General features: G+C 42.0%; 2 protein-coding genes across 6 annotated transcripts; both read right to left on the bottom strand.

Annotated features, from left to right (window-relative positions):
* Positions 1-1,190: 1,190 nt before the first annotated feature.
* LOC114435591 (elastase-1-like) lies at positions 1,191-15,330 on the bottom strand. Of its 3 annotated transcripts, XM_028405387.1 has the most exons (8): positions 6,939-7,127; positions 5,413-5,537; positions 5,201-5,301; positions 3,948-4,073; positions 2,504-2,640; positions 2,246-2,388; positions 1,468-1,617; positions 1,191-1,311 (listed from the first exon to the last, which is right to left on the bottom strand). In XM_028405387.1, exons 1-8 carry the CDS (start codon positions 6,979-6,981, stop codon positions 1,300-1,302), a joined length of 837 nt encoding a protein of 278 aa, XP_028261188.1. In that variant the 5' UTR covers positions 6,982-7,127; the 3' UTR covers positions 1,191-1,299. The 3 variants fall into 3 exon arrangements, with proteins under 3 accessions (XP_028261188.1, XP_028261187.1, XP_028261186.1); XM_028405386.1 differs by lacking the exons at positions 1,191-1,311; positions 6,939-7,127 and adding an exon at positions 15,143-15,330 and having other exon boundaries at positions 1,450-1,617; XM_028405385.1 differs by lacking the exon at positions 1,191-1,311 and having other exon boundaries at positions 1,450-1,617.
* Positions 1,255-14,532, bottom strand: LOC114435599 (elastase-1-like). Of its 3 annotated transcripts, none has more exons than XM_028405399.1 (5): positions 14,452-14,532; positions 13,210-13,346; positions 12,948-13,090; positions 12,431-12,580; positions 1,255-1,311 (listed from the first exon to the last, which is right to left on the bottom strand). In XM_028405399.1, exons 1-5 carry the CDS (start codon positions 14,496-14,498, stop codon positions 1,300-1,302), a joined length of 489 nt encoding a protein of 162 aa, XP_028261200.1. In that variant the 5' UTR covers positions 14,499-14,532; the 3' UTR covers positions 1,255-1,299. The 3 variants fall into 3 exon arrangements, with proteins under 3 accessions (XP_028261200.1, XP_028261199.1, XP_028261198.1); XM_028405398.1 differs by lacking the exon at positions 1,255-1,311 and adding an exon at positions 12,148-12,272; XM_028405397.1 differs by lacking the exon at positions 1,255-1,311 and having other exon boundaries at positions 12,413-12,580.
* Positions 15,331-24,439: the final 9,109 nt, after the last annotated feature.

Here is a 24,439-nt window from a genome sequence, read left to right as displayed (position 1 = left end):
TGTTAGTGAGGACATGTTGGACATGATCAGTCCGAGTTTTGGAGTGCAGTGGGCTTAGTGACCTAGCCTATAGCCAGCCAGGCTTTGCAAAAATTCTCTGCGTGGAATGGGTCTGGACTCCTTCCCCTTCACAGCTAGTTCCACTCAGTACAAACCTTGGTTACAGAAGTATCCAACATCCTGTGTTTTTCCCTGCCACAGTATGAAGCTGCAAAGCTCAGGACACAGGAGAGGTGACAGAAGGATGCAGCCCACTACAGACTTTTCACCTGGAAGTCACAGGTTTGTGTCCCCTGTGGCACTGGTAGTTTATTTTTCTGAAGTGCTTCATGACCTTTTGCGAACATCTCTTCCATCACGTTTGCCACTCATGTTTGGGGTTTGACATTAAAGCCACACAGCTGGGTAAGGTGAGGTATTAAAGAACAGGGTAAGGCTGCAGGTTGTCCTGAAAAAGATTCACGCTCGTCTACATGAAAAGTTCATGGATGTATTATTGTTATTATTTTTTTTTACAGATTTTCCTTCCATCTTGTTTCATGATGTCACAATGTCCTGATTTAGTTTCTGTTTGATTCCTTGGATTAATTTTCCTGACATCGGTTTGGTCATGGTCTTCTTTCTCTGGTGTCTCTAGCTTCCTGTTTTATTTTGAAAGATCTAGTCACCTTGTGCTTTGTCTCCTCTTGTTTTCTTTTCATGTCGATTGCCTGCCCTGATTGTTAGAGATCAGACAGACTTCTGGATTCAGCCCTCTTTAGTGTGAACGCTGTTCTTATTCGCAGTGTTGACATAATGCAAAGTAATTCAAACACATTTTCAGTGGCTGATAACATGTATGAGAATTTAAGAGCTTGTAATATGTAATAACATCACTTTAAGAATAACCCCCTCACCACTCGATTTACGATGTACCTGTGTCTGATTGGACTCTTGTTTTGTGTTGTGTTTTGTGGCTGTTATTGTTATTGATATGAACCTTTTAACCATTGAATGACTGTTTAACAGATGAAGCACCTTCTTTGCTGGCAGAAGCTTTTATTGATCCCTGCTGAAGTGTGAAATCATTTTAAAGGTCATCTCACAAAAACAAACCCATTAAAATCACCATCCAAATTACACTTCCCCTCTTGTGCTTTTTAAACATCTTAATGGCAAGTAAAGAGGAAAAAAAGTAGTAAAGAAGGAAAGGGGAAAAAAATAGCAACATGGGCATGAAAGTACATTTCATGCTGATGAGTGTTAAAACTGAGAAGCATCCAGAGCGTTCTGTCATCTCCATGGAGATCATCAGTCTTCTCAACCCATGATCTGCCAAATCAAGGACGAATAAATCATTATGTGCTCATCCACGAGAACCCTCAAAATACTGCATTTTATATGTATATATTTGTGAACCCTCCATGTTTTCTACATGACCTGTAGAACTCTAAATATGATGGATATGAGTTATTGTTTAATACTGACCCCGTTCATCCAGGTGATGTACTCAGACACACGGGTGAAGACGGTGGGCTTCCTGTAGGCGTTGCATCCAGCTTTGGCCACAAAGCTGGTCACACCGTGGACCACATACCGACCACTGACCAAGCAGTTCAGAGGGCCGCCAGAGTCACCCTGCACACACACACACAAAGTGCACAAAAAACCTAAATCTCCCTATGTTACTTTATGTGGCCTCAGCTTGCAGCCACTTGTGTGTAGAACACGGCAAGACTGTGACTCTATTTTCTTTGTGAATGACTTATGCCCCTGCTGATGCAAGCAAGTGTCCTCCCAGATATCTTCCTTGACAGGAAAGGGTCAGCCCACAGTTCAGTGGGAGACCTTCGAGTTCAGACTGTCCTGGTGGAGTGGGACTCAAGTCTGACAAGTTATTTCCTGTGTTTGGAAAGCAAACTTGAGTATAAAAAATCTGCTTGTGCTTCAAACAGACTCATGTTTGGGATTAATAATATGTGGAAGCTATAAAATGCTAAAAATATCAGCCAATCTTGCGAGGCGCCCCTGTGCGGAGTATTGGCTGGTTGTCACTCTCTTTTTGATCTGTGCAGTACGTGCATGATGGCCGAAGTCACAGACTGATTGGGAGGCGTGGCTTCGGGGTAAGCTCCGAGAGAAAGCATGTGTTTATTTTCAAAATCTGACTGACTCTCGGTGAGTTTTCAAAATCTCCTACCCTACCTTGAATTACTGACTTTGTAAAAGGTGTGAAATGAAATAATTCATCATTCTGTTGGCTCACCTGACAGCCAGAATCGCTGCCACCACCAGCACAGACCATGGTGTTTTTCACAGTGCTGCCCCACCATGCACTGCTGGAGCAGGTCTTGTAGTCAACAACAGGCAGGCTGGCTTGTTTCAGCAGAGCAGACAGCTGACCACCAGCTAGGAACAGCAGCAGAAATATCAATTACAATTCCATGAGAAGAAAAACACACACACACTGCAGCTGTGAAATGTATTTCTTCTGATTATTAATGTATGATTATGGGAGACTCACTCTGGGTGTGACCCCATCCGGTGATGTAGCAGGGGTTGTTGTTAAGCAGAATCTGACCAGAGGGAGGCAGAGTGGCCAGCTGGACGTAGTTGTTGAGAGTAGCATCAGAGGACAGACGCAGGAGAGCGATGTCGTACCTGAGGGGTAAAAAAACCTTAAAAGCTGTGGTGATACGGCCAATAAAGGGGAAATGCAGCAAAGACAAAAGTGGACACATGTCTGTGTATCAAATCTGTCAATATATTTACAAATTGTTAGTAAGCAGTAATTTCCTGTTTCCAGTAGGTGGCGCTGTCCAGAGAACAGCACACATGTTCAGGGTTGGCTCTTTATGATATGAAAAAAATTAAGATGTTTGGAGCATCCATTGTGTTTATACATCTTGCAGTACTCTATGTGTCCACTAGGCGGAGTCAGACCCTATGAGAATAGTGGAGACCTGTCTGTGCATCAAACCCACAAAAAACATTTGATTCATACATAAAAATTGTCAATAAGCAGTTAGTTTTGACATGATCTGAAAAGAATTTGAGGATATTAGGACGATGCACAGCAAAGTTATAAGAGGTTGATGTTTCATGGCGAGGGTTAGGCAGTCGCCACCGCCACGGGAAGCCAGATACAGGAAACCACACAGCTGTCTCTGTGGGACTTCAAGTCTGTGATTCTCATTTGGCTGTAAAATGATGGGGATGGATTAAACAGTGTGAGATAAATGCAAGCGCTGCAGATTTATTTTGCTCCTTTAGCAATGACTACAAAATATCACATTTTTCGCCACACCTGATGAGTGTGCAAAGTTTTGTGAGTTTTTCTGCATGGGAAAGAGGCGAAAAAAGAACTTGTTTGGGAGAACAAATAATAAAGATTGCAACGGTGCCTGGTGCTCAGGCCCTAAATACTAATCAAACTGTCAGAAACAGACGGTGGTATGAGGGACCAACGTTCACAAGTGGGGCTTGTGCTTACAGCCCAACACCGTGCAGGGAGATTTACCAGAGAACACCAAGTTTGGCAGATTCACCATTGGTGCCCTGTGCTCTTCACAGATGAGAGCAGGTTCACACTGAGCACATTTGACAGACGTGACTGGAGACGCTGTGGAGAACCTTCTGCTGCCTGCAACATCCTCCATCATGACCGGTTTGGTGGTGGGTTGGTAGTGGTGTGGGGAGGCATTCACTTTTATTATGAGTATGGTTCTAAATCCAGACCTCCATGGGATAATGTTTTTGATTTACATTGGTCATTTTTATGTTATTTTGTTCTCAATGTATTCCACTATGCAATGAATGAAGCAGAACTGAAGAAGCCACTTGGGGAGTGGTGAAACGAAAATGAGAGCATCCAAGGATGTTTTTAAGAATTGTTTAAAAATTCTATTTACGGTAGATTGAATGTGATTTGTCAGCAGGTGTTTTTGCATTGGACAGTAACCACTAACCCTGCAGTAACATCATTGGTGTTCCACTTGGGGTGAATGTAGACACGGCTCACGCTCTTGAACTGCTCTATGCCCTCGGTGCATTCGATGTTGTGATCTCCAAGAACAACACGCCAAGTCTGGGTCCTGTGGCCATGCACAAAAAATAAAACAATCATTTAAAATAGTAAATTAGAAAAGAAAAATTACACTGACTGGCTGTTAAAAATGTCCAGATGTGTATATTAAAAATAAAATAACTTATAACCTAAGAAGAATGTCATGAGCAGTGTTCAAATTACACAGTTACTTTCTTGGGAGCTGGTGGGGCGGGGGGTGTGGTGCGTTGGGAGGGGTTACTCTTAAAGCCTCTTAAAATGTCCCATCACACCTGTTCTGTCCCTCTCCTGATGGTTCTCTTCCACCTCCAGCTTATCTAGCATAGTTTACATACACTACGCGTTCATGGATCCTGTGCTTGCAGCTGAAACTCAGACCTCACCTGGCAATAACAAATTTTATTTTCTGATTTGTGGATAGGTCGCTAATTCCAGACAGCTGTACCAGCGCAGTATTTCAGCCTTTGACTCGTTTATAGCATAGTTCATAGGAATTTCTGTGCGGTGAAGTTAATCATCTCTTCGCGTGAGAAATAGGGCCCGCCTCTCCTAGTCGATAACAGAATAGACACCACATTGTGTTTTATAACAGAGACAGTGAATAAACACGCATTGATGTGTTTTTACTACATATATTTCAGAAACCTGACTGTAGAGAAAATCCAAAGTCAGAGCTACCCCTAAGTGTCTGAAAGTAGGCTTGCAGGGGAGTGCAAGTCCTTTTCAGCGGATCTCGGCTCCCCTTAGCCCCCCCCCCGTAATTTGAACACTGGTCATGATGTTAACACAGTAACTCCAATGTTGTTTATTTAGTTATTTTTCTATGCACCTTGACATCCAATCCAATAACTGCACATGTACAACTGTACAACCTCCTGACAGTTTTTGCACAGTTTTTGATTCATTCTCTGCTCAATTTGCACAACAGCTGATGTAGCACACATGCACATGCACATCAACCCTTATGGCATTCAGTGTGAGCAGCAAGTAAGAATTTCATTGTACAGGGAAACCAGTTTCCTTACTGTGCATATGACAATAATTGCTTTGAATCTTGAATCTTGGAGGTTCGCTCTGTCAGAACACTTATCCAGCGTCTTCACCCCTAACTCTATTCAGGCTCAGTGGCTACTCTGCGATGCATGAAACTCCTACCTGTCCACACAGTGAGCGGCGGTCATGACCCATCCTTTCCTGATCAGGGATCCTCCACAGGTGTGTTTGAAGACGCTGCCAGATAGGAACTGAAGAGAGATCTGATGGAAAGAACATTACACTTAACTGGATCCTGTTTGTTTGACTGTAACCACACACTGCTTATATAGCAAAGGGTCTGAATGCTTTCACCACAACGCAGCATGAAGTACCTGCCAGGGCCAGGAGTTAGCTCTGGCCACCTCTCCTCCCACAACTTTCTCCTGAACTCTGTCCTCCAGGTACCCAGGCTTTGGCTCCAGCGCAGCAGTGGTGGAGGAAGTACTGAAGCTCGGTACTTAAGTAAAAGTACAGTTAGCCAGCAAAATATATACTCAAGTAAAAGTAGAAGTGTTACATCAACAATCCTACTTAAGTAAAAGTCTTAAGTACTTTCAAATGTACTTAAGTATTAAAATTAAAATACTTTAAGTATTAAAAGTAAAAGTACTCTAACACCGAATATATATTATTGATTTCCATTGCAAAGGATATCTGAACAGGTTAAAATGATCAAAGAAATCATCTTAAAATTTAAATGTGTGGTTAATTTAAATTTTAGTACAGACATCTTTGAAATGTACCCAGAAGCAGCTATGGACAGGTCTGTGTGTCATGAGGCAGGCTGTGGGCATCAAGTGAACAGAGAGGCTGCTAATAACAAACAGGCATTCAGCATTTTTACTGTGTCAGTATTCCTGCTGTAGATTCATGTTAATCAGACATTAATGGATGGACCTGTATTAGCAGACAGCAGCTAACTAGTTAGCTAACTGAGCCAGAGCACCGGCATCATGACTGAGGGTCATTATAGAAACACAGCTGGCAGCGTGACACCACCTCCATGCAGAGTCTGATCTCACATCAGTCCAGCACTGTGTTCATCAAATGTAACAAGTAACTACAAGTTTACTTATGATACCTTAAAGCGTTGCTGAGAAATGAGCTCACTTCCTGTTTGGCGGCATCAACATACAATTAAATTGGCTGTGATGGCTAAATGCTTTGGCAGACAAAAATTCAAGTGATATGTTTTATCAGGAATGTTCTGAAGACCATCTGTGCAAAGTTCTGTACAATCAGATAAAATATGTGGCATGTGAAAACTTAGTTTCGGTTTTGACAAAATGCAACATGGCAGGCCAATTAAATTCAGTTTCTAACCACTGCCTCTAACAAGTGCCACCTAGTGTTTAAACTGCACCAACTTTGTTGTGACCCACAGTGAAGGGAACAGAAGTCATGGGACCAAGTTTGGAAACAATATGTCAAAGCACTGCAGAGATATGAGCTCTTTTCCTGTTTGACTTTGCCATCAGATTTGATTGGCCGTAGCAGGTGAACGCTTCAAAATCCAAAGACAAAAAGTGATAACTTTTGTAAGGCTTAGTCTGAAGAAACTATGCAACCACTGAACATTTACTTTCACTTTCACTTGTGTTGTTGTTGGAAACTTGGTGAAAGTAATCATTGTACTGATCTGAACCACAATTCACAACTTTTTACCAGATGGTTTTATGGGCTGCCATAGATTCTAATGTCAGAGGATTCATAATAAGAAATGGTAGAAACACTCTAGGTTCCAGCAGCTTCTCTGCTCGGCCCCAAATAATAATAAATAATAGGAACAATAAGAAAAACATGTAGAATCTCAACAATATTAATAATAATAATAAGAAGAACCATTGAGTAATCATACCTGCACAGAGACAGATGAGAAGAACTCCCATAAACAACTTCATCTTGTTGTAGATACAGATTGCAATAGAGTTTAAATTTAGAATTTCGCACGATGATGATCTGATTTGATGATGATTTGCTCCGATCTGTCCTTCCTCATTTGTAAGAGTTCTATTTATGTGACTGAAGAAGGTGAGGGGCGGAGATCATTGTCAAGTTTGACAATGATGACAATGATGACAATGATGACAGGTTAGGTTTTGTTGTTCCTGCACCACTGTAAATGTTATTACAGTTGGGTTTATGCCTCATTCCTGTGCTGTTTGGGTGTGTCCATACGTTCACAGTCTGTCTCTATGTCCACAGTCACAAACCATTTGTTAATGCCATTGTGCCTCAGTCCTGTGGTTTGAGGAGTGGAGATCGTTGTCATTGAGTTGTTTGCTAGGTTGAGTTTGATGAAACAGGTTTTACAATGTTGTTGTTTCTGCACTACTGTAAATGCCATTACAGTTAGTAATGACATTTATGTCCCATAAGTCACAGTCTCAACAGCAAACAGTAATCCAGGAAATGAGCTGCATTACCAGCTGCTAGGTAGGGTTTGATATAACTGACATTGTGTGCCTCATTTAAGAACGGATTTCTACAGTTTAACCTTTTAATTAACAATATTTGCGTTCTTATCTATCATCTTGTGTCATGCAATAGTTGAGTTCAAGCAGATCAGAACCAACAGTTGTCAGACCGATCTCTAACCAAAACTTTTCACGCCCCTGTTCACTGAGCAGAACATGTGATCTTAACAAGATCATTCTATAAATCAATATTGCACATTATTATTGACACCACCAGTGATGTAGAATGATGACGTGATGACCACTGCGCCTCAAGTGAACAAGTAGTGGATGGTGGTGGATGGAGTATTGATTGCAGATACTGAATTTGTTGATGTTTAACTCTCTAAAGAAAGAGAGACTGAAGAAAGAGAGGGTCAGAGATCATTTTCATGGTTGCTTGGTAGGGTTTGATAACAGGTTTTAAACTGAGATTGTCTGCCTCATTTAAAAACATATTTAAGAACAGTTACAAAACATGATCTTTTAAGTGTAATTAACGATATTTGCATTTTCATTTATTAGGGCCTGAGCATGAAATGTGCAAGAGCCCTATTGAAATGCAAGCGTTTATTATTCCGGATAATTGTTCTGCCCACGGTATCACAAATTTGGAAATCGCGACCTGACACTGTCGCCATTGCTGGGCGTGGCCGCATGGCTCTGCAGCGCCCCTTAAAGTGTGAAAATATTCACCGCAACAGCTACAGACTTGACACTCGGTACACTGATGTATCACTTTCTGACAAGAAAAAAAGGCTCTTGGAAGAAAATTCCACGACGTACAGGAAGTCCTCCTCCTAGGGGAATTGATTGATAAGGTTGAAAATTATTGCACTTGCCCTTAAGGGGTTAGGGACCAAAGGTTATCAAAAACACAGCCTGTCGTCATATGGTCTGGCTGTGGCGCCACCACAAAGTTGACCCTTCGCCAACGCACAGGAAATGGATGTATTTTTGGCTGTATTTCCCACATACTTCAGCCTATGTGGATGAAACTTTACAGTCATGCTGAACATCTCACTCTGCACGCATTGACATGCTGATAAGCTACAGTCACTGCGCCACCTACTTGTATATGTGTGTTTTGCTGTACTCTTCTGCCCTGCAGACAACAACTCATGCCGGTATGCAGGGAGAGAGGACGTGGGACGATAGGGGAGGTGGCAGCTGCGAGTCCCACGGAATCATCTTTAATCATCTTTTGTCTTGCAAACAAACATGTGTCCAGAGGTAGTAAACAGTATTCAAAAAAAGATTAAAGATTAAGAATAAAACAATAGAGTTGTATCTTGGAAGTGCTCATTTATGAAATATAAGTCAAAAGTGTCCTTCCTCATTCATAAGAATTGTATTTACAATAAGTGACTGAAGAAAGAGAGGAGTGGAGATCATTGATTATTATCATTGATGATGAATTGGGTTTTGATGAATTGTTATTACACCTATTTCTTGTTATTTCCTGTGCTGTTTGAATGTGGCCTCTTAGTTCTCATTGGTACGTGTTGTTTCAGTGTGTCCTTAACACTTTTCTTCTGAATATGCTGTTTGAACTTGTGAATACAGTCCTTTGGTAAACTCGCCGTTCTGTCACTGCTGAGGTGACCCATGGCTGGCACAGACTCCGGCAGGCCACTGTTTTCGTTCGGACAAATGTCTCCTCTTTGATTCGCAGTACAGGTGCTAAAAGCAGCCAAAATGGACAGAAGAAATTGTTTAATTGTTTGACAGATGATCGGCTAATCAAGTGAATGAAATTGATCAAAACAGATTCAGGTGGCTCATAAGTGAATCATTTCTTAATAGGTTCCAGTCCAGTTTAGTGTATACTTTAATAATTTATAGTGCTCCAAAACAGGAACAAATACCGTCCTGAAATGCTTCTTAGCAGTTGTGTTATTAGCACATTCCACAAACACACAGTGCAGCGTGTATTTCTACTAAATGACAAACACCGGAACAAGGAAGGAAAGGATGAAGGTGAGAAAAGTTTGCACGATGATGATTTGTGCTCAATTGTTCCGATCTGTCCTTCCTCATTCATAAGAATTCTAATTAAGTGAAAGTGAAAGTGAAAGAGATTGTTGTCATCATTGTCATGTTTGTCAGTGGTGACAAGGATGATTAGTGTGTCATGATCCTGTGTTTCCTTCTGGTTTTGTGTTCTTGTTTTGGTTTTGGTTTTGGGTTTATCCTGTGTTTAGTTATTGTTATTTTGTAGGACTTGTTTTTGTTCTCTGGGGTTCTGTTCTTGTATCTTGTTGTCCTTGTGGTGTTTGTCTTGCCTTGTCTTGTGTTTCCTGTTGTACTTTGATAGTCCTGTACTCCTTGTGTTTTGTCTTGTGTTTTACTTCCTGTGATTTCCTGCCTCGTGGGATTACCTGCTCCTCCCTAATGTGTCCCACCTGTGTCTTATTGTCTCCCCTGCTCCTTGCGTATATAGTCTGTGGCTGTGTTCAAAATCACTCCCTAATCACTGTAGCCTGTAGGGCCGTATACAGTGCCTCCTCCATTCTGTAGTGCTGTCCAAATTCTTAGTGAGAAATTATAGACCCCATATAGGGCCCTCAATGTATCCTACAATGCATCTTGGAAAGTAGTGTCCAGCCATGCTGGTGTTGATCTTGTCAGAGCTACGTGTGCAACCAGAATGTCACTGGAACCTTACTGCGAGACTATTTTAGACATGGCTGAACAAGGAATTTCTGCTTAAGTCTCTGCATGAATTTCACAAGAAAAGGGGGGGGGGGTTCCAGTGACTTTTTGGTTGCGTGCGTAGCTCTGCCAAGATCAACATCAGCACGGCTCTTGCTATTGGTGGCTGTAAGAGGCTACAGTTGGCTCAAATGCGAGATTGTTATAAATAAACAGCAGTAGGTGGTGACAATACCTGACCCGACTAAGAGGGCAGAAGGAGCACCTGTTTACAGGGAAGCGGTTTGCAGCTGCTGCAGGATGGGAGTAGGTTACAGCTGATTCTTGGCAAGAAGTATATTTCATGTGTATTCACAACTATGTGTTATCGGTGAGTGGAAATTACTGTATCATTGATAAATACATTATTATTGTTACTTCTTGTAGAACTGTGTTAAACTAGATGGCCATTGCTAGGCTTGTGAGCCCTGCAAGAGCAGCAAAGAAGTGGGAGAACCTCAAAAAGACATACAAGGTTTGTGTCTGTATTTTTTGTAACATCTGCATCTAGGTAGTGAAAGCAGAGGTGGCAGACCCCTGTTAGTGTTTTGGCATATTTACATATATCATATGCTATGACAGGTCAAATCCACTAGGTGGCGCATCATACTGTGGTAGGATAGGATTTACACGTAACGAGGAAGAATAAATCCTGCTGCTGTGATGATAACACCAACACAACGTGTATCTCTCTTACTCTAATCACAGGTACCGAACTGCATCTCCCTGGCTATTAGGTTAGGGTGGCAACATATACAGCAGATGTGTTTACAGCCTTGCCCAGTTGAGTGACAGTCCTCTGCAGGTATACCTCTGACATGAATTACATTATTGTGTGCAGGAGCTGAGGAAGCCCCCGACTGGAACCGTCACTGAAGTGGAGCCCACTGCCAGTACATGGAAGTGGTTCTCCATCATGGATGAGGCAATAGGTGCAAGGCCTTCTATTCAGCCTGCGTGCTTTATTGCCTCAGCCTGGGATGAGAACCCTTCCATGTCTGAACCACACTCCCCTGTTTCAGTGCAGATGGAAGAAGGAAGGCCGGCTTCAGTAGCAGGGAGCAGTTCATCAGAGCCAGCTCCCAAAAGACAATGACGGGACGCTCTCCTGGAGCTCCTTAAAAAAGCAAACGCAAGGGAGGAAGAAAGGGCCAGACGAGATGAGGCCAGGGAGAAGAGACTGTTACACCTACTAGAAAAAATAGTAGAGAAAATGTAAGAGGTTATATATGTAATTTAAGTTTAATGTTATTACAATTGGGTTTATCTCGTTCCTGTGCTGTTTGAACGTGGCCTCTTAGTTCTCATTGGTACATGTTGTTTCAGTGTCTCCTTACACTTTTCTTCTGAATATGCTGTTTGAACTTGCGAATACAGTCCTTTGTTAAACTCACTGTTCTGTCACTGCTGAGGTGACCCATGGCGGGCACAGACTCCGGCAGGCCGCTGTTTTTGTTCGGACAAATGTCTCCTCTTTGATTCGCAGTACAGGTGCTGAAAGCTGCCAAAATGGACAGAAGAAATTGTTTAATTGTTTGACAGATTAAACAATTTCTTCTGTCCATTTTGGCCGCTTTCAGCACCTGTACTGCGACATTGTGTGCCTCATTTAAGAACAGATTTCTACAGTTTAACCTTTTAAGTGTAATTAACAATATTTGCGTTCTTATCTATCATCTCATCTATCATCTTTTGTCACGCAATAGTGGAGTTCAAGCAGATCAGAACCAACAGTGGTCAGACCGATCTCTAACTAAAACATTTTTAACGCCCCTGTTAAGAACATGTGATCTTAACAAGATCATTCTATAAATCAATATTGCACATCATTATTGACATCACCGGTGATGTAGAATATAAGGTAGGCGTGTCTCTACAGGACCTGTTTTTTTCAGAAAGAAAACATCAGGATTCCAATATGAGAAATATTTTTATGAACATTGAGATGGATAAGACAGTTTGTGCTCGGTAGTGGATTGAGTATTGTTGGCTTTGTTATCACTTCAGTAGGACACAGTAGGTCAGTCTTCTCAATCCATGATCTGCCAAAGCAAGGATGAATGAATCAATATGTGCTCATCCACGAGAACCCTCAATCAAAATACAGCATTTTATATGTATATATTTGTGAACCCTCTGTTTTCTACATGACCTGTGGAACTCTAAATATGATGGATATGAGTTATTGTTTAATACTGACGCTGTTCATCCAGCTGATGTAAGCAGACACACGGGTGAAGACGGTGGGCTTCCTGTAGGTGTTGCATCCATAGGCGGACACAAAGCTGGTCACACCGTGGACCACATACCGACCACTGACCAAGCAGTTCAGAGGGCCGCCGGAGTCACCCTACACACACACACACAATCCACAAAATAGTTAAATCTCCCTCTGCAACTTCATGTATCCTCAGCCTGGAGCCAACTGTGTGCAGAACATTGCAGGATTGTGACTCTTTGGAGTGTGACTCAAGTCTGACAAGTTATTTACTGCGTTTGGAAAACAAACTTGAGTAAAAATCTACTTGTGCTTTAAACAGAACAAAAAACAAAAATCAATAATTATTTGGTAACAATGCAGTTCTAACACTGGGGTCTATATGTGTATTTGTAAATCACCGTACGTCCCATTTTTTTAATCCCTGAAGGTTAATTACTGACCCATAAAGCTTTGTAAAAGGAGTGAAATTAAATAATTCATCATTCTGTTGGCTCACCTGACAGCCGGAATTGTAGCTACCACCAGCACAGACCATGGTGTTTTTCACAGTGCTGCCCCACCATGTGCTGCTGGAGCAGGTCTTGTAGTCTACAACAAGCAGGCTGGCTTGTTTCAGCAGATCAGACAGCTGACCACCAGCTGTGAACAGCAGCAGAAATATCAATTACAACTCCATGAGGAGGAAAACACACACACACACACTGCAGCTGTGAAATGTATTTCTTCTGATTATTAATGTATGATTATGGGAGACTCACTCTGGGTGAGACCCCATCCGGTGATGTAGCAGGGGTTGTTGTTAGGCAGAATCTGACCAGAGGGAGGCAGAGTGGCCAGCTGGACGTAGTTGTTGAGAGTAACATCAGAGGACAGACGCAGGAGAGCGATGTCGTACCTGATAGGGTAAAAAAAAAAAAAGCTGTGGTGATAAGGCCAATGAAGGGAAAAATCAGCAAAGACAAAAGTGGAGACATGTCTGCATGGGAAAGAGGCGAAAAAAGCACTTGTTTGGGAGAAAAAATACTAAAGATTGCAATGGTGCCCAGTGTTCAGGCCCTATATACTAATCAAACTGTCAGAAACAGATGGTAGTATGAGGGACCACCGTCCACAAGTGGGGCTTGTTCTTACAGCCCAACACCGTTCAGGCACATGTGACAGACGTGACAGAGTCTGGAGAACCTTCTTCTGCCTGCAACATCCTCCATCAAAAGCTGAACTTTGATGGATGCAAAGAAGCAGAACTAAAGAAGACATTCAGGGGAGTGGCAAAACGTTTTCAAGTACTTACTTTTAAACGTACTTAAAGTATTAAAGTTAAGAGTACTCACACACCGAATATATATTATTGATTTCCATTGCAAAGGATCTGAACAGGTTAAAATAATCAAAGAAATCATCTTACAATTAAAATTGTGTAGTTAATTTAAATTTTTAGTACAGACATCTTTGAAATGTACCCAGAAGCAGCTATGGACAGGTCTGTGTGTCATGAGGCAGGCTGTGAGCGTCAAGCGATCAGAGAGGCTGCTAATAAAAAACAGGCATTCACCATGTTTACTGTGTAAGTATTCCTGCTGTAGATTCATGTTATGATTCATGTTAATCAGACATTAATGGATGGATCTGTATTAGCAGACAGCAGCTAACTAGTTAGCTAACTGAGCCAGAGCACCGGCATCATGACTGAGGCTCATTATAGAAACACAGCTGGCAGCGTGACACCACCTCCATGCAGAGTCTGACCTCACATCAGTCCAGCACTGTATTCGTAAAATGTAACAAGTAACTACAAGTTTACTTATGATAACTTTAAGCGTTGCTGAGAAATGAGCTCACTTCCTGTTTGGCGGTATCAACATACAATTAAATTGGCTGTGATGGCTAAATGCTTTGGCAGACAAAAATTCAAGTGATATGTTTTATCAGGAATGGTCTAAAGATCATCTGTGCAAAGTTTCGTGACAATCAGATAAAATGTGTGGCATGTGAAAACTTACTTTCGGTTTTGACAAAATGCAACATGGCAGGCCAATTGAAATTCCATTTCCAACCACCGCCTCTAACAAGCGCAACCTAGTGGTCAAACTGCACCAACTTTGTTGTGACCCACAGTGAAGGGAACAGGAGTCATGGGACCAAGTTTGGAAACAATATGTCAAAGCACTATAGAGATATGAGCTATTTTCCTGTTTGACTGCCATCAAAAATATGATTTGCCGTAGTGGGCGAACGCTTCAAAATCCAAAGACAAAAAGTGATAACTTTTATGAGGCTTAGTCTGAAGATGATGTGTACCAAGTTTTGTGAGAATCAGACAAACTATGCGACCACTGAACATTTACTTTCACTTTCACTTGCATTGAAATCAGAATGAAGGATTCCAATATTAAAAGTTTTTCAAAAATCGGTCGGGTGGTGCTGACATGAAACTTGGTGAAAATAATCATGGTACTGATATGAACTAGTTTTTTACCTAGTACCTACCATCTTTTTACCAGATGGTTTTATGGGCTGCCATAGATTCTAATGCCAGAGGATTCATAATAAGAAATGGTAGAAACACTCTAGGTTCCAGCAGCTTCTCTGCTCGGCCCCAAATAATAATAAATAATAGGAACAATGAGAAAAACATCTAGAATCTCAACAATATTAATAAGAAGAAGATGAAGAACCATTGAGTAATCATACCTGCACAGAGACAGATAAGAAGAACTCCCATAAACAACTTCATCTTGTTTTGAAGTAGATACAGATTGCAATAGAGTTTTAATTTAGAATTTCGCACGATGATGATCCGTGATGATTTGGTCCGATCTGTCCTTCCTCATTCGTCAGAGTTCTATTTATATGACTGAAGAAGGTGAGGGGTGGAGATCACTGTCATAACTGAATGATGGCAATGATGACAGGTTGAGTTTGAAACAAACAGGTTGAACAGTGTTGTTCCTGCACCACTGTAAATGCCATTAATGTTGGGTCTTTGCCTTATTCCTGTGCTGTTTGGGTGTGTCCATACGTTCACAGTCTGTCTCTATGTGCACAGTCACAAACCATTTGTTAATGCCATTGTGCCTCAGTCATGTGGTTTAAACGTGGCCTCTTAGTTCTCATTGGTACATGTTGTTTCAGTGTCTCCTTACACTTTTCTTATGAATATGCTGTTTGAACTTGTGAATACAGTCCTTTGGTAAACTCGCTGTTTTGTCACTGCTGAGGTGACCCATGGCTGGCACAGACTCCGGCAGGCCGCTGTTTTCTTTCGGGCATTAAACCGATCAAAACAGATTAGATTAGGGTGGCTCATAAGTGAAACATTTCTTAATAAGTTCCAGTCCAGTTTAACCATTGATTTGTACTGTTTACTTTAACAGTTTATAGTGTGCCAAATAAAGGAAGAAATACCGTCCTGAAATGCTTCTTGTGTTATTAGCACATTCCACAAACACACAGTGCAGCCAGCGTGCATTTCTACTGAATGACAAATACCTATCATGTAAGGAAAGAATAAAGCTGAGGAGGATAATACATGTTTATTTGATTAAGAGTTGTATACTGGAAGTGCTGGACAGTATGCTCATTTATGGCCTTGTGCAAAATGTTTGCACGATTGTGGTGATATGTGATCAATTGTTCCGATCTGTCCTTCCTCATTCATAAGAATTCTATTTAAGTGAAAGATTAAGAAAGATTAAGAAACCTTTATTAGTCCCACAATGGGGAAATTGCATTTATGCATTAGCAGATACAGACAGCAAAAGATAAGTTAAGAAAGATATATACATGATAAAATAGACTACCAATAAAATATAGAATAGAATCAAAAAACAGTATACATATTAACAGTTATTGCACAGGTGAGTGGAGGTAGAAGTGGTCTGTAAGAAAACTGTACATAGTACATACTTTAATAGAAAGTGAAAGAGAGGAGCGGAGATCGTCATCATTGTCATGTTTGTCAGTGATGACAATGATGGTAAGTTTGTCATGATCCTGTGTTCTTTTTGGTTTTGTGTTCCTTGTTTTGGGTTTTGTGTTTATCCTGTGTTCAGTTATTGTTATTTTGTAGGACTTGTTTTTGTTCTCTGGGGTTCTGTTCTTGTATCTTGTTGTCCTTGTGGTGTTTGTCATGCCTTGTCTCCTGCTTCCTGTTGTACTTTGATAGTCCTGTCCTCCTTGTGTTTTGTCTTGTGTTTTACTTCCTGTGATTTCCCACCTTGTGTTACTCCCTAATGTGTCCCACCTGTGTCTTATTGTCTCCCCTGCTCCTTGCGTATATAGTCTGTCTCCCGCTGTGCCAGTTCGTCTTGGGATGTCTGTGGGTTTTGTTTGTACGTCTAAACCTTGCCTCAAGTCTTGTTTGCCTTGCGCGCTTTCAAGCCTCTTCTCAGCCTTGGCATGTGTAGCTACCTGTGACCTGGAAACATTTACCTTGTTGTTACTCCATAGTGTCCCAAGTTTTTTGCCTGTGTTTTTACCTCGCCTGTCTGAAACTTACCTGTGGACCTTTTTCCCAGTGAACCTGAGTTACCTGTGTTTTTACCTGTGGACAGTTTCCCAGTGATTCTTGGTTTTACTGCAGTGTATTTGCGTGTACCTTAGTTCTCTGCGGAAAATAAAGAGTTTTGATTTTTGACTGACTGCATCTCCGCACTTGTGTCCACCTCCTACACAATCCTTACAAAGTTGGGTTTGATAAAAAAGGTTTTACAGTGTGCGGAAGCACAGCATGGACAGGGTTGCGGAAAGTTCACCGCATTGGAGCTGGTACCCAGAGACGACGGACCACCAGCGCCAGAGCTGGGACCCAGAGAAGACGGACCACCGCCGTCGGAGCTGGGACACAGAGGCAATGGTGCAACGGCGCAGGAGCAGGAACTTGGGAGCAGTGGACCACCGAGGCCAGGACCAAGACTCTGAGGAGGTGGCCCACCTCGGGGGTGGTGGACCACCATGGTCGGGACTGAGGCTCGGGCGAGGAGGTTCACCAGGACCAGAGCGGAGGCTCGGAACTTCAAGGTCAGGGCTGAAAGCCAAGATCGGAACACGAACTCAGGAGTGGTGGACTCCCAGAATCGGAACAGGGACTTGGGAGCGGTGGACCCCCAGGGTCGGGACAGGAAACTGGGGACAGAGCACCACCAGGGCTAGGGCTAAGGCTATGAACTAAGGGTTTTTCGGGGACCAGGCTGGTCACTGGAGCTAAGGGCTTGTCTGGGCTGAAGGCCCTTCAATGTTCAAAGGGGGGGCCCCACAGTCACGACTGGTGTCGCCATTAATCCAAAAGGAGGGGCCTCCGCAGGCTCGGTGGGAGGTCGCTTAGGTGTGGCACAGAAAGGACCAATGATCAGACAAGGACAAAGGGGAGCACAGGACTTAAGAAGAGGCGGAAAACAAGACACAGGTGAGGAGCAGGTAATCAGAGAGGCGGGAAACAGGAGGAAGTAAACTAACAGAGAAGACAGGTGGACAGGACTTCAAAATAAAACAGGAAAACAAGACTACACAATGAACACATGGAAGAGGTAAGGAAGAGACACAAGCAAGAGAGGTCAGGGCATGGAGGATAATAATACAAGGAACCAGGAAGTAAGAATAACAAAAGGCAGGCAAGAAAAACCACAAACAGAGAACAGGAATGACATCCACAACAGGTGGAGATGGTTGTCATCATTAAGATGTTTGCTAGGTTGAGTTTGAAAACAGGTTTTACAATGTTGTCGTTTCTGCACCACTGTAAATGCCATTACAGTTGGTAATGACATTTACATATGTCCCATAAGTCACAGTCTCAACAACCAACAGTAATCTAGGAAATGACCTGCATTACCAGCTGCTAGGTAGGGTTTGATATAACTGACATTGTGTGAACAGATCTATTATCTTGTGTCACGCAATAGTGGAGTTCAAGCAGATCACAACCAACAGTGGTCAGACCGATCTCTAACCAAAACACTTTTCACTGAGCAGAACATGTGATCTTAACAAGATCACTCTATAAATCACTATTGCACATCATTATTGACACCACCAGTGATGAAGAATGATGACTGCGCCTCCTGCATCTTGTGGGGGAGCTATCCGTCTAAGTCAAGTGAACAAGTAGTGGGTGGTGGTGGATGGAGTATCGATTGCTGATACTGAATTTGTTGATTTTTAACTCTCTGAAGAAAGAGAGGGGCAGAGATCATTGTCATGGTTGCTAGGTAGGGTTTGATGAAACAGGTTTTAAACTGAGATCGTCTGCCTCATAGATTTAAGAACAGTTACAAAACATGACCTTTTAACTATTATTAACGATATTTGCATTCTCATTTATTATTTTTTGTCTTGCAAACAAACGTGTCCAGAGGTGGTGAACAGTATTAAAAAAAAGATTAAAGACTAAGAATAAAACAATAGAGTTGCATCTTGGAAGTGCTGGACAGTATGCTCATTTATGAAACATTAAAAGTTGGCACGATGATGATCTGTGATGATTTGGTCCCATCTGTCCTTCCTCAATTATAAGAATTCTATTTACAGTAAGTGACTGAAGAAGGGGAGGGGTGGAGATCATTGTCAACATTGTCATCATTGTCAAGTTTGACAATAATGACAGGTTGGGTTTGAGAAAACAGGTTTTACAGCGTTGTTGTTCCTGCACCACTGTAAATGCAATTAGTGTTGGGTTTATTCCTCATTCCTGTGTGTTTGGGTGTGTCCATATGTTCACAGTCTGTGTCTATGTACACAGTCACAAACTATTTGTTTACTTATTTTTCATTGGCACATGTTGTTTCAGTGTGTCCTTATACTTTTGTTCTGAATATGCTGTTTGAACTTGTGAATACAGTCCTTTGGTAAACTCGCCGTTCTGTCACTGCTGAGGTGACCCATGGCTGGCTGCTGTTTTCTTTTGGGCAAATGTCTTCTCTTTGATTCGCAGTATAGATGATGAAAGCAGCCAAAATAGATGCACACAGAAGGAATCGAGAGGCCACAGACACACTGGGTTATTTGTTTGTTGTTACATGTTGTTGTTTCTGCACCACTGTAAATGTCATTACTGTTGCTTTTAAGTGAGTTTTGCTTTTAGGTGAGTTTCAACCCACCAATAATTCAGTCAGGCCAGCTAATCCACCCCTCCCCCTCCCCATACGTCACAGACTCAACAGCCAGCAGATATCCAGGAAATGATAAAATAACAAATAACGATATTTGCACACAGACTGTGAACGTTGCACGACACATCCAAACAGCACACAGACAACATAATAACATAGTATTGACATAACAGTGGCACAAAGACATAGACATAGTGCACAAAGACATCATTTTGGCACAAATGGAACCCCACACCTATTATAGCTGCTGCTTGTGGGAGAGTTAAACATCAACAAATTCAGTATCAGCAATTGATACTCCATCCACCACCATCCACTACATGTTCACTTGACTTAGACAGATACCTCCTCCACAAGATGCAGGAGGGGTAGTGGTCATCATCATTCTACATCACTGGTGGTGTCAATAATGATGTGGAATATTGATTGATTGTTAAGATAACGTGTTCTGCTTAGTGAACAGGGGCGTGAAATATGTTTTGTTAGAGATCGGTCTGACCACTGTTGGTTCTGATCTGCTCTAACTCCACTATTGCAACACACAAGATAATAAATGGTCCGTCATCAGAGCTGGGACCCAGAGATGACGGACCACCACCGTCCGAGCTGGGACACAGAGGCAATGGTCCACTGGCGCAGGAGCAGGAACTCGGGAGCGGTGGACCACCAGGGCCGGAGCAGGAACTTGGGAGTGGTGGACCACCAAGGCCAGGACCAGGACTCTGAAGAGGTGGCCCACCTCTGGGGTGGTGGACCACCATGGTCGGGACTGATGCTCAGGCGAGGAGGTTCACCAGGACCAGAGCGGAGGCTCGGAACTTAAGGGTCAGGGCTGAAAGCCGAGATCGAAACACAAACTAAGGAGAGGTGGACCCCCGGGGTCGGAACAGGGACTTGGGAGTGGTGGACCCCCAGGGTTGGGACAGGCCCTTCAATGTTCAAAGGGGGGGCCCCCACAGTCACGGCTGGTGTCGCCATTAATTCAAAAGGAGGGGCCTCCGCAGGCTCAGCGGGAGGTCCCTTAAGAGCCGCTCCGAAAGGACCAATGATCAGACGAGGACAAATGGGAGCACAGGACTTAAGAAGAGGAGGAAAACAAGACACAGGTGGAAACAATCAGGGAGGAGCAAGTAATCAGAGAGGCAGGAAATAGGAGGAAGTAAACTAACAGAGAAGACAGGTGGACAGTACTTCAAAATAAAACAGGAAAACAAGACTACACAATGAACACATGAAAGAGGTAAGGAAGAGACACAAGCAAGAGAGGTCAGGGCATGGAGGATAATAATACAAGGAACCAGGAAGTAAGAATAACAAAAGGCAGGCAAGAAAAACCACAAACAGAGAACAGGAATGACATCCACAACAGGTGGAGATGGTTGTCATCATTAAGATGTTTGCTAGGTTGAGTTTGATAAAACAGGTTTTACAATGTTGTCGTTTCTGCACCACTGTAAATGCCATTACAGTTGGTAATGACATATACACATGTCCCATAAGTCACAGTCTCAACAGCCAACAGTAATCTAGGAAATGACCTGCATTACCAGCTGCTAGGTAGGGTTTGATATAACTGACATTGTGTGCCTCATTTAAGAACAGATCTATTATCTTGTGTCACGCAATAGTGGAGTTCAAACAGATCAGAACCAACAGTGGTCAGACCGATCTCTAACCAAAACACTTTCACGCCCCTGTTCACTGAGCAGAACATGTGATCTTAACAAGATCACTCTATAAATCAATATTGCACATCATTATTGACACCACCAGTGATGAAGAATGATGACGTGATGACCACTGCGCCTCCTGCATCTTGTGGGGGAGCTATCCGTCTAAGTCAAGTGAACAAGTAGTGGGTGGTGGTGGATGGAGTATCGATTGCTGATACTGAATTTGTTGATTTTTAACTCTCTGAAGAAAGAGAGGGGCAGAGATCATTGTCATGGTTGCTATATAGGGTTTGATAAAACAGGTTTTAAACTAAGATCGTCTGCCTCATAGATTTAAGAACAGTTACAAAACATGACCTTTTAAGTATAATTAACGATATTTGCATTCTCATTTATTATCTTTTGTCTTGCAAACAAACATGTGTCCAGAGGTGGTGAACAGTATTAAAAAAAAAAAAGATTAAAGACTAAGAATAAAACAATAGAGTTGCATCTTGGAAGTGCTGGACAGTATGATCATTTATGAAACATTAAAAGTTGGCACGATGATGATCTGTGATGATTTGGTCCCATCTGTCCTTCCTCAATTATAAGAATTCTATTTACAGTAAGTGACTGAAGAAGGGGAGGGGTGGAGATCATTGTCATCATTGTCAAGTTTGACAATAATGACAGGTTGGGTTTGAGAAAACAGGTTTTACAGCGTTGTTTTCCTGCACCACTGTAAATGCCATTAGTGTTGGGTTTATGCCAACTGTCTGTGTCTATGTACACACAAACTATTTGTTTACTTATTTTTCATTGGCACATGTTGTTTCAGTGTGTCCTTATACTTTTGTTCTGAATATGCTGTTTGAACTTGTGAATACAGTCCTTTGGTAAACTCACCGTTCTGTCACTGCTGAGGTGACCCATGGCTGGCCGCTGTTTTCTTTTGGGCAAATGTCTTCTCTTGATTCGCAGTACAGATGATGAAAGTGGCCAAAATAGACGCACACAGAAGGAATCGAGAGGCCACAGACGAACTGGGTTATTTGTTTGTTGTTACATGTTGTTGTTTCTGCACCACTGTAAATGTCATTACTGTTGCTTTTAAGTGAGTTTTGCTTTTAGGTGAGTTTCAACCCACCAATAATTCAGTCAGGCCAGTTGATCCACCCCTCCCCCTCCCCATACGTCACAATCTCAACAGCCAGCAGATATCCAGGAAATGATAAAATAACAAATAACGATATTTGCACACAGACTGTGAACATTGCACGACACATCCAAACAGCACACAGACAACATAATAACATAGTATTGACATAACAGTGGTACAAAGACATAGACATAGTGCTACATCTACATCACTGGTGGTGTCAATAATGATGTGGAATATTGATTGATTGTTAAGATCACATGTTCTGCTCAGTGAACAGGGGCGTGAAATGTGTTTTGTTAGAGATCGGTCTGACCACTGTTGGCTCTGATCTGCTCTAACTCCACTATTGCAAGACACAAGATAATAAATGAGAAAAATTAATTACACTTAAAAGGTCAAACTGTTCTTAAATGACGCACACAATGTCAGTTAAAAACCTGTTTTATAAAACCCTACCTAGCAACCAGTAATGCAGCTCATTTCCTGGATGACTGCTGGCTGTTGAGACTGAGACTATGGGGAGCGGGAGGGGTGGATTAGCTGGCCTGACTGAAATATTTTCGCCGGTCGAAACTCACTTAAAAGCAATTGTCATGTTTGACAATGATGATAGGTTGGTTTTGATAAAACAGGCTTTACAATGTTGCAGTCTCACCAGCCAACAGTTATGCAATTTCCCCATTGTGGGACTAATAAAGGTTTCTTAATCTAATCCAGGAAATGAGCTGCATTACTGGTTGCTAGGTAGGGTTTTATAAAACAGGTTATAACTGACATTGTGTGCGTCATTTAAGAACAGATTTCTACAGTTTGACCTTTTAAGTGTAATTAACAGTATTTGCATTCTCATTTATTATCTTGTGTCTTGCAATAGTGGAGTTCAAGCAGATCAGAACCAACAGTGGTCAGACCGATCTCTAACCAAAACACTTTTCACGCCCCTGTTCACTCAGCAGAACATGTGATCTTACTGTAACAAGATCATTCTATAAATCAATATTGCATATCATTATTGACACCACCAGTGATGTAGAATGATGACGTGATGACCACTGCGCCTCCTGCATCTTGTGGGGGAGCTATCCGTCTAAGTCAAGTGAACAAGTAGTGGATGGTGGTGGATGGAGTATCGATTGCAGATACTGAATTTGTTGATGTTTAACTCTCCCACAAGCAGCAGCTATAATAGGTGTGGGGTTCCATTTGTGCCAAAATGATGTCTTTGTGCACTATGTCTATGTCTTTGTGCTTTTGAGAGAGATAAATTATTCTGTGTTCATAAATGAGTGGTAAAACTATACTTTGATGTTGTTGTTGTTGTGTGTGTGTCAAAATTCATTCTGTCATGTAGAGTCCAATATGGGCTCTGTGTATAAACAAGTGGTGATGAAATATTTTCTTTGTTTTTGCGTGCAGGTGTGTCTGTGTGTGTGTGTGTGTGTGTGAGAGAGAGAGAGAGAGAGAGAGATTCATGTGTGTGGATAATTAACATATTGTGAAATCAAATTTAAAGAGAAAACACGGTCACATCTTGAACCACTGGAGGTTTAATAATGGGATAAATGACCATATGTAAGAGCCAATTGATGACTTTGTTGTTTGAGTATAAGAATCTGGTGTTTCTACTTATCTCATGTTTGGATATGTGTGGCCTCTAGGTGCCCTGTTTGGAAGCCAATATGAGGAATATTGTTATGAACATTGAGATGGATAAGACAGTTTGTGCTCGGTAGTGGATCGAGGATTGTTGGCTTTGTTATCACTTCAGTAGGACACACGTCAGAAGATTCCCACCTACACTATGTGGTTGGGTGTGGTAAAACGGCGAATATATACCATATATTAGCATTTGCTGGTTGTGATCAGGTAGTTTATATGTGGCTGTAACTGTGTGAGTGTTGATTCCTGACCCCCAGGAACCACATCTTGGAATGTATTTAAATAATTCTGCTGTTTGTGTCTGTCACTGGCAGACAGAAGACACAGATCCTGTGTGGATGTTTGGCTGTATTTTAAACATCCTAATGAGTAAAAAGTAAAGAGTAAAATAAAGGAGCAAGGCAAA

This window comes from Parambassis ranga, chromosome 5 (genome assembly GCF_900634625.1).
Source record: "Parambassis ranga chromosome 5, fParRan2.1, whole genome shotgun sequence".
NCBI lineage: Eukaryota > Metazoa > Chordata > Actinopteri > Ambassidae > Parambassis > Parambassis ranga.
Note: the sequence above shows the minus strand (reverse complement) of the source record. Positions and strands in the feature narration are given on the sequence as shown.

Coding starts and splice junctions, on each gene's coding strand:
- LOC114435599 (XM_028405397.1), bottom strand. CDS start 14,498: ATGGAATTTCAATTGGCCTGCCATGTTGCATTTTGTCAAAACCGAAA. Junction 13,347..14,451: donor GCATTTTGTCAAAACCGAAA/GTAAGTTTTCAC, acceptor TTACCCTATCAG/GTACGACATCGCTCTCCTGC. Junction 13,091..13,209: donor CGGATGGGGTCTCACCCAGA/GTGAGTCTCCCA, acceptor TGCTGTTCACAG/CTGGTGGTCAGCTGTCTGAT.
- LOC114435591 (XM_028405386.1), bottom strand. CDS start 15,185: ATGAAGTTGTTTATGGGAGTTCTTCTTATCTGTCTCTGTGCAG. Junction 4,074..5,200: donor GCCGCTCACTGTGTGGACAG/GTAGGAGTTTCA, acceptor GCATGGCCACAG/GACCCAGACTTGGCGTGTTG. Junction 1,618..2,245: donor GCAGCGATTCTGGCTGTCAG/GTGAGCCAACAG, acceptor GTGTGTGTGCAG/GGTGACTCTGGCGGCCCTCT.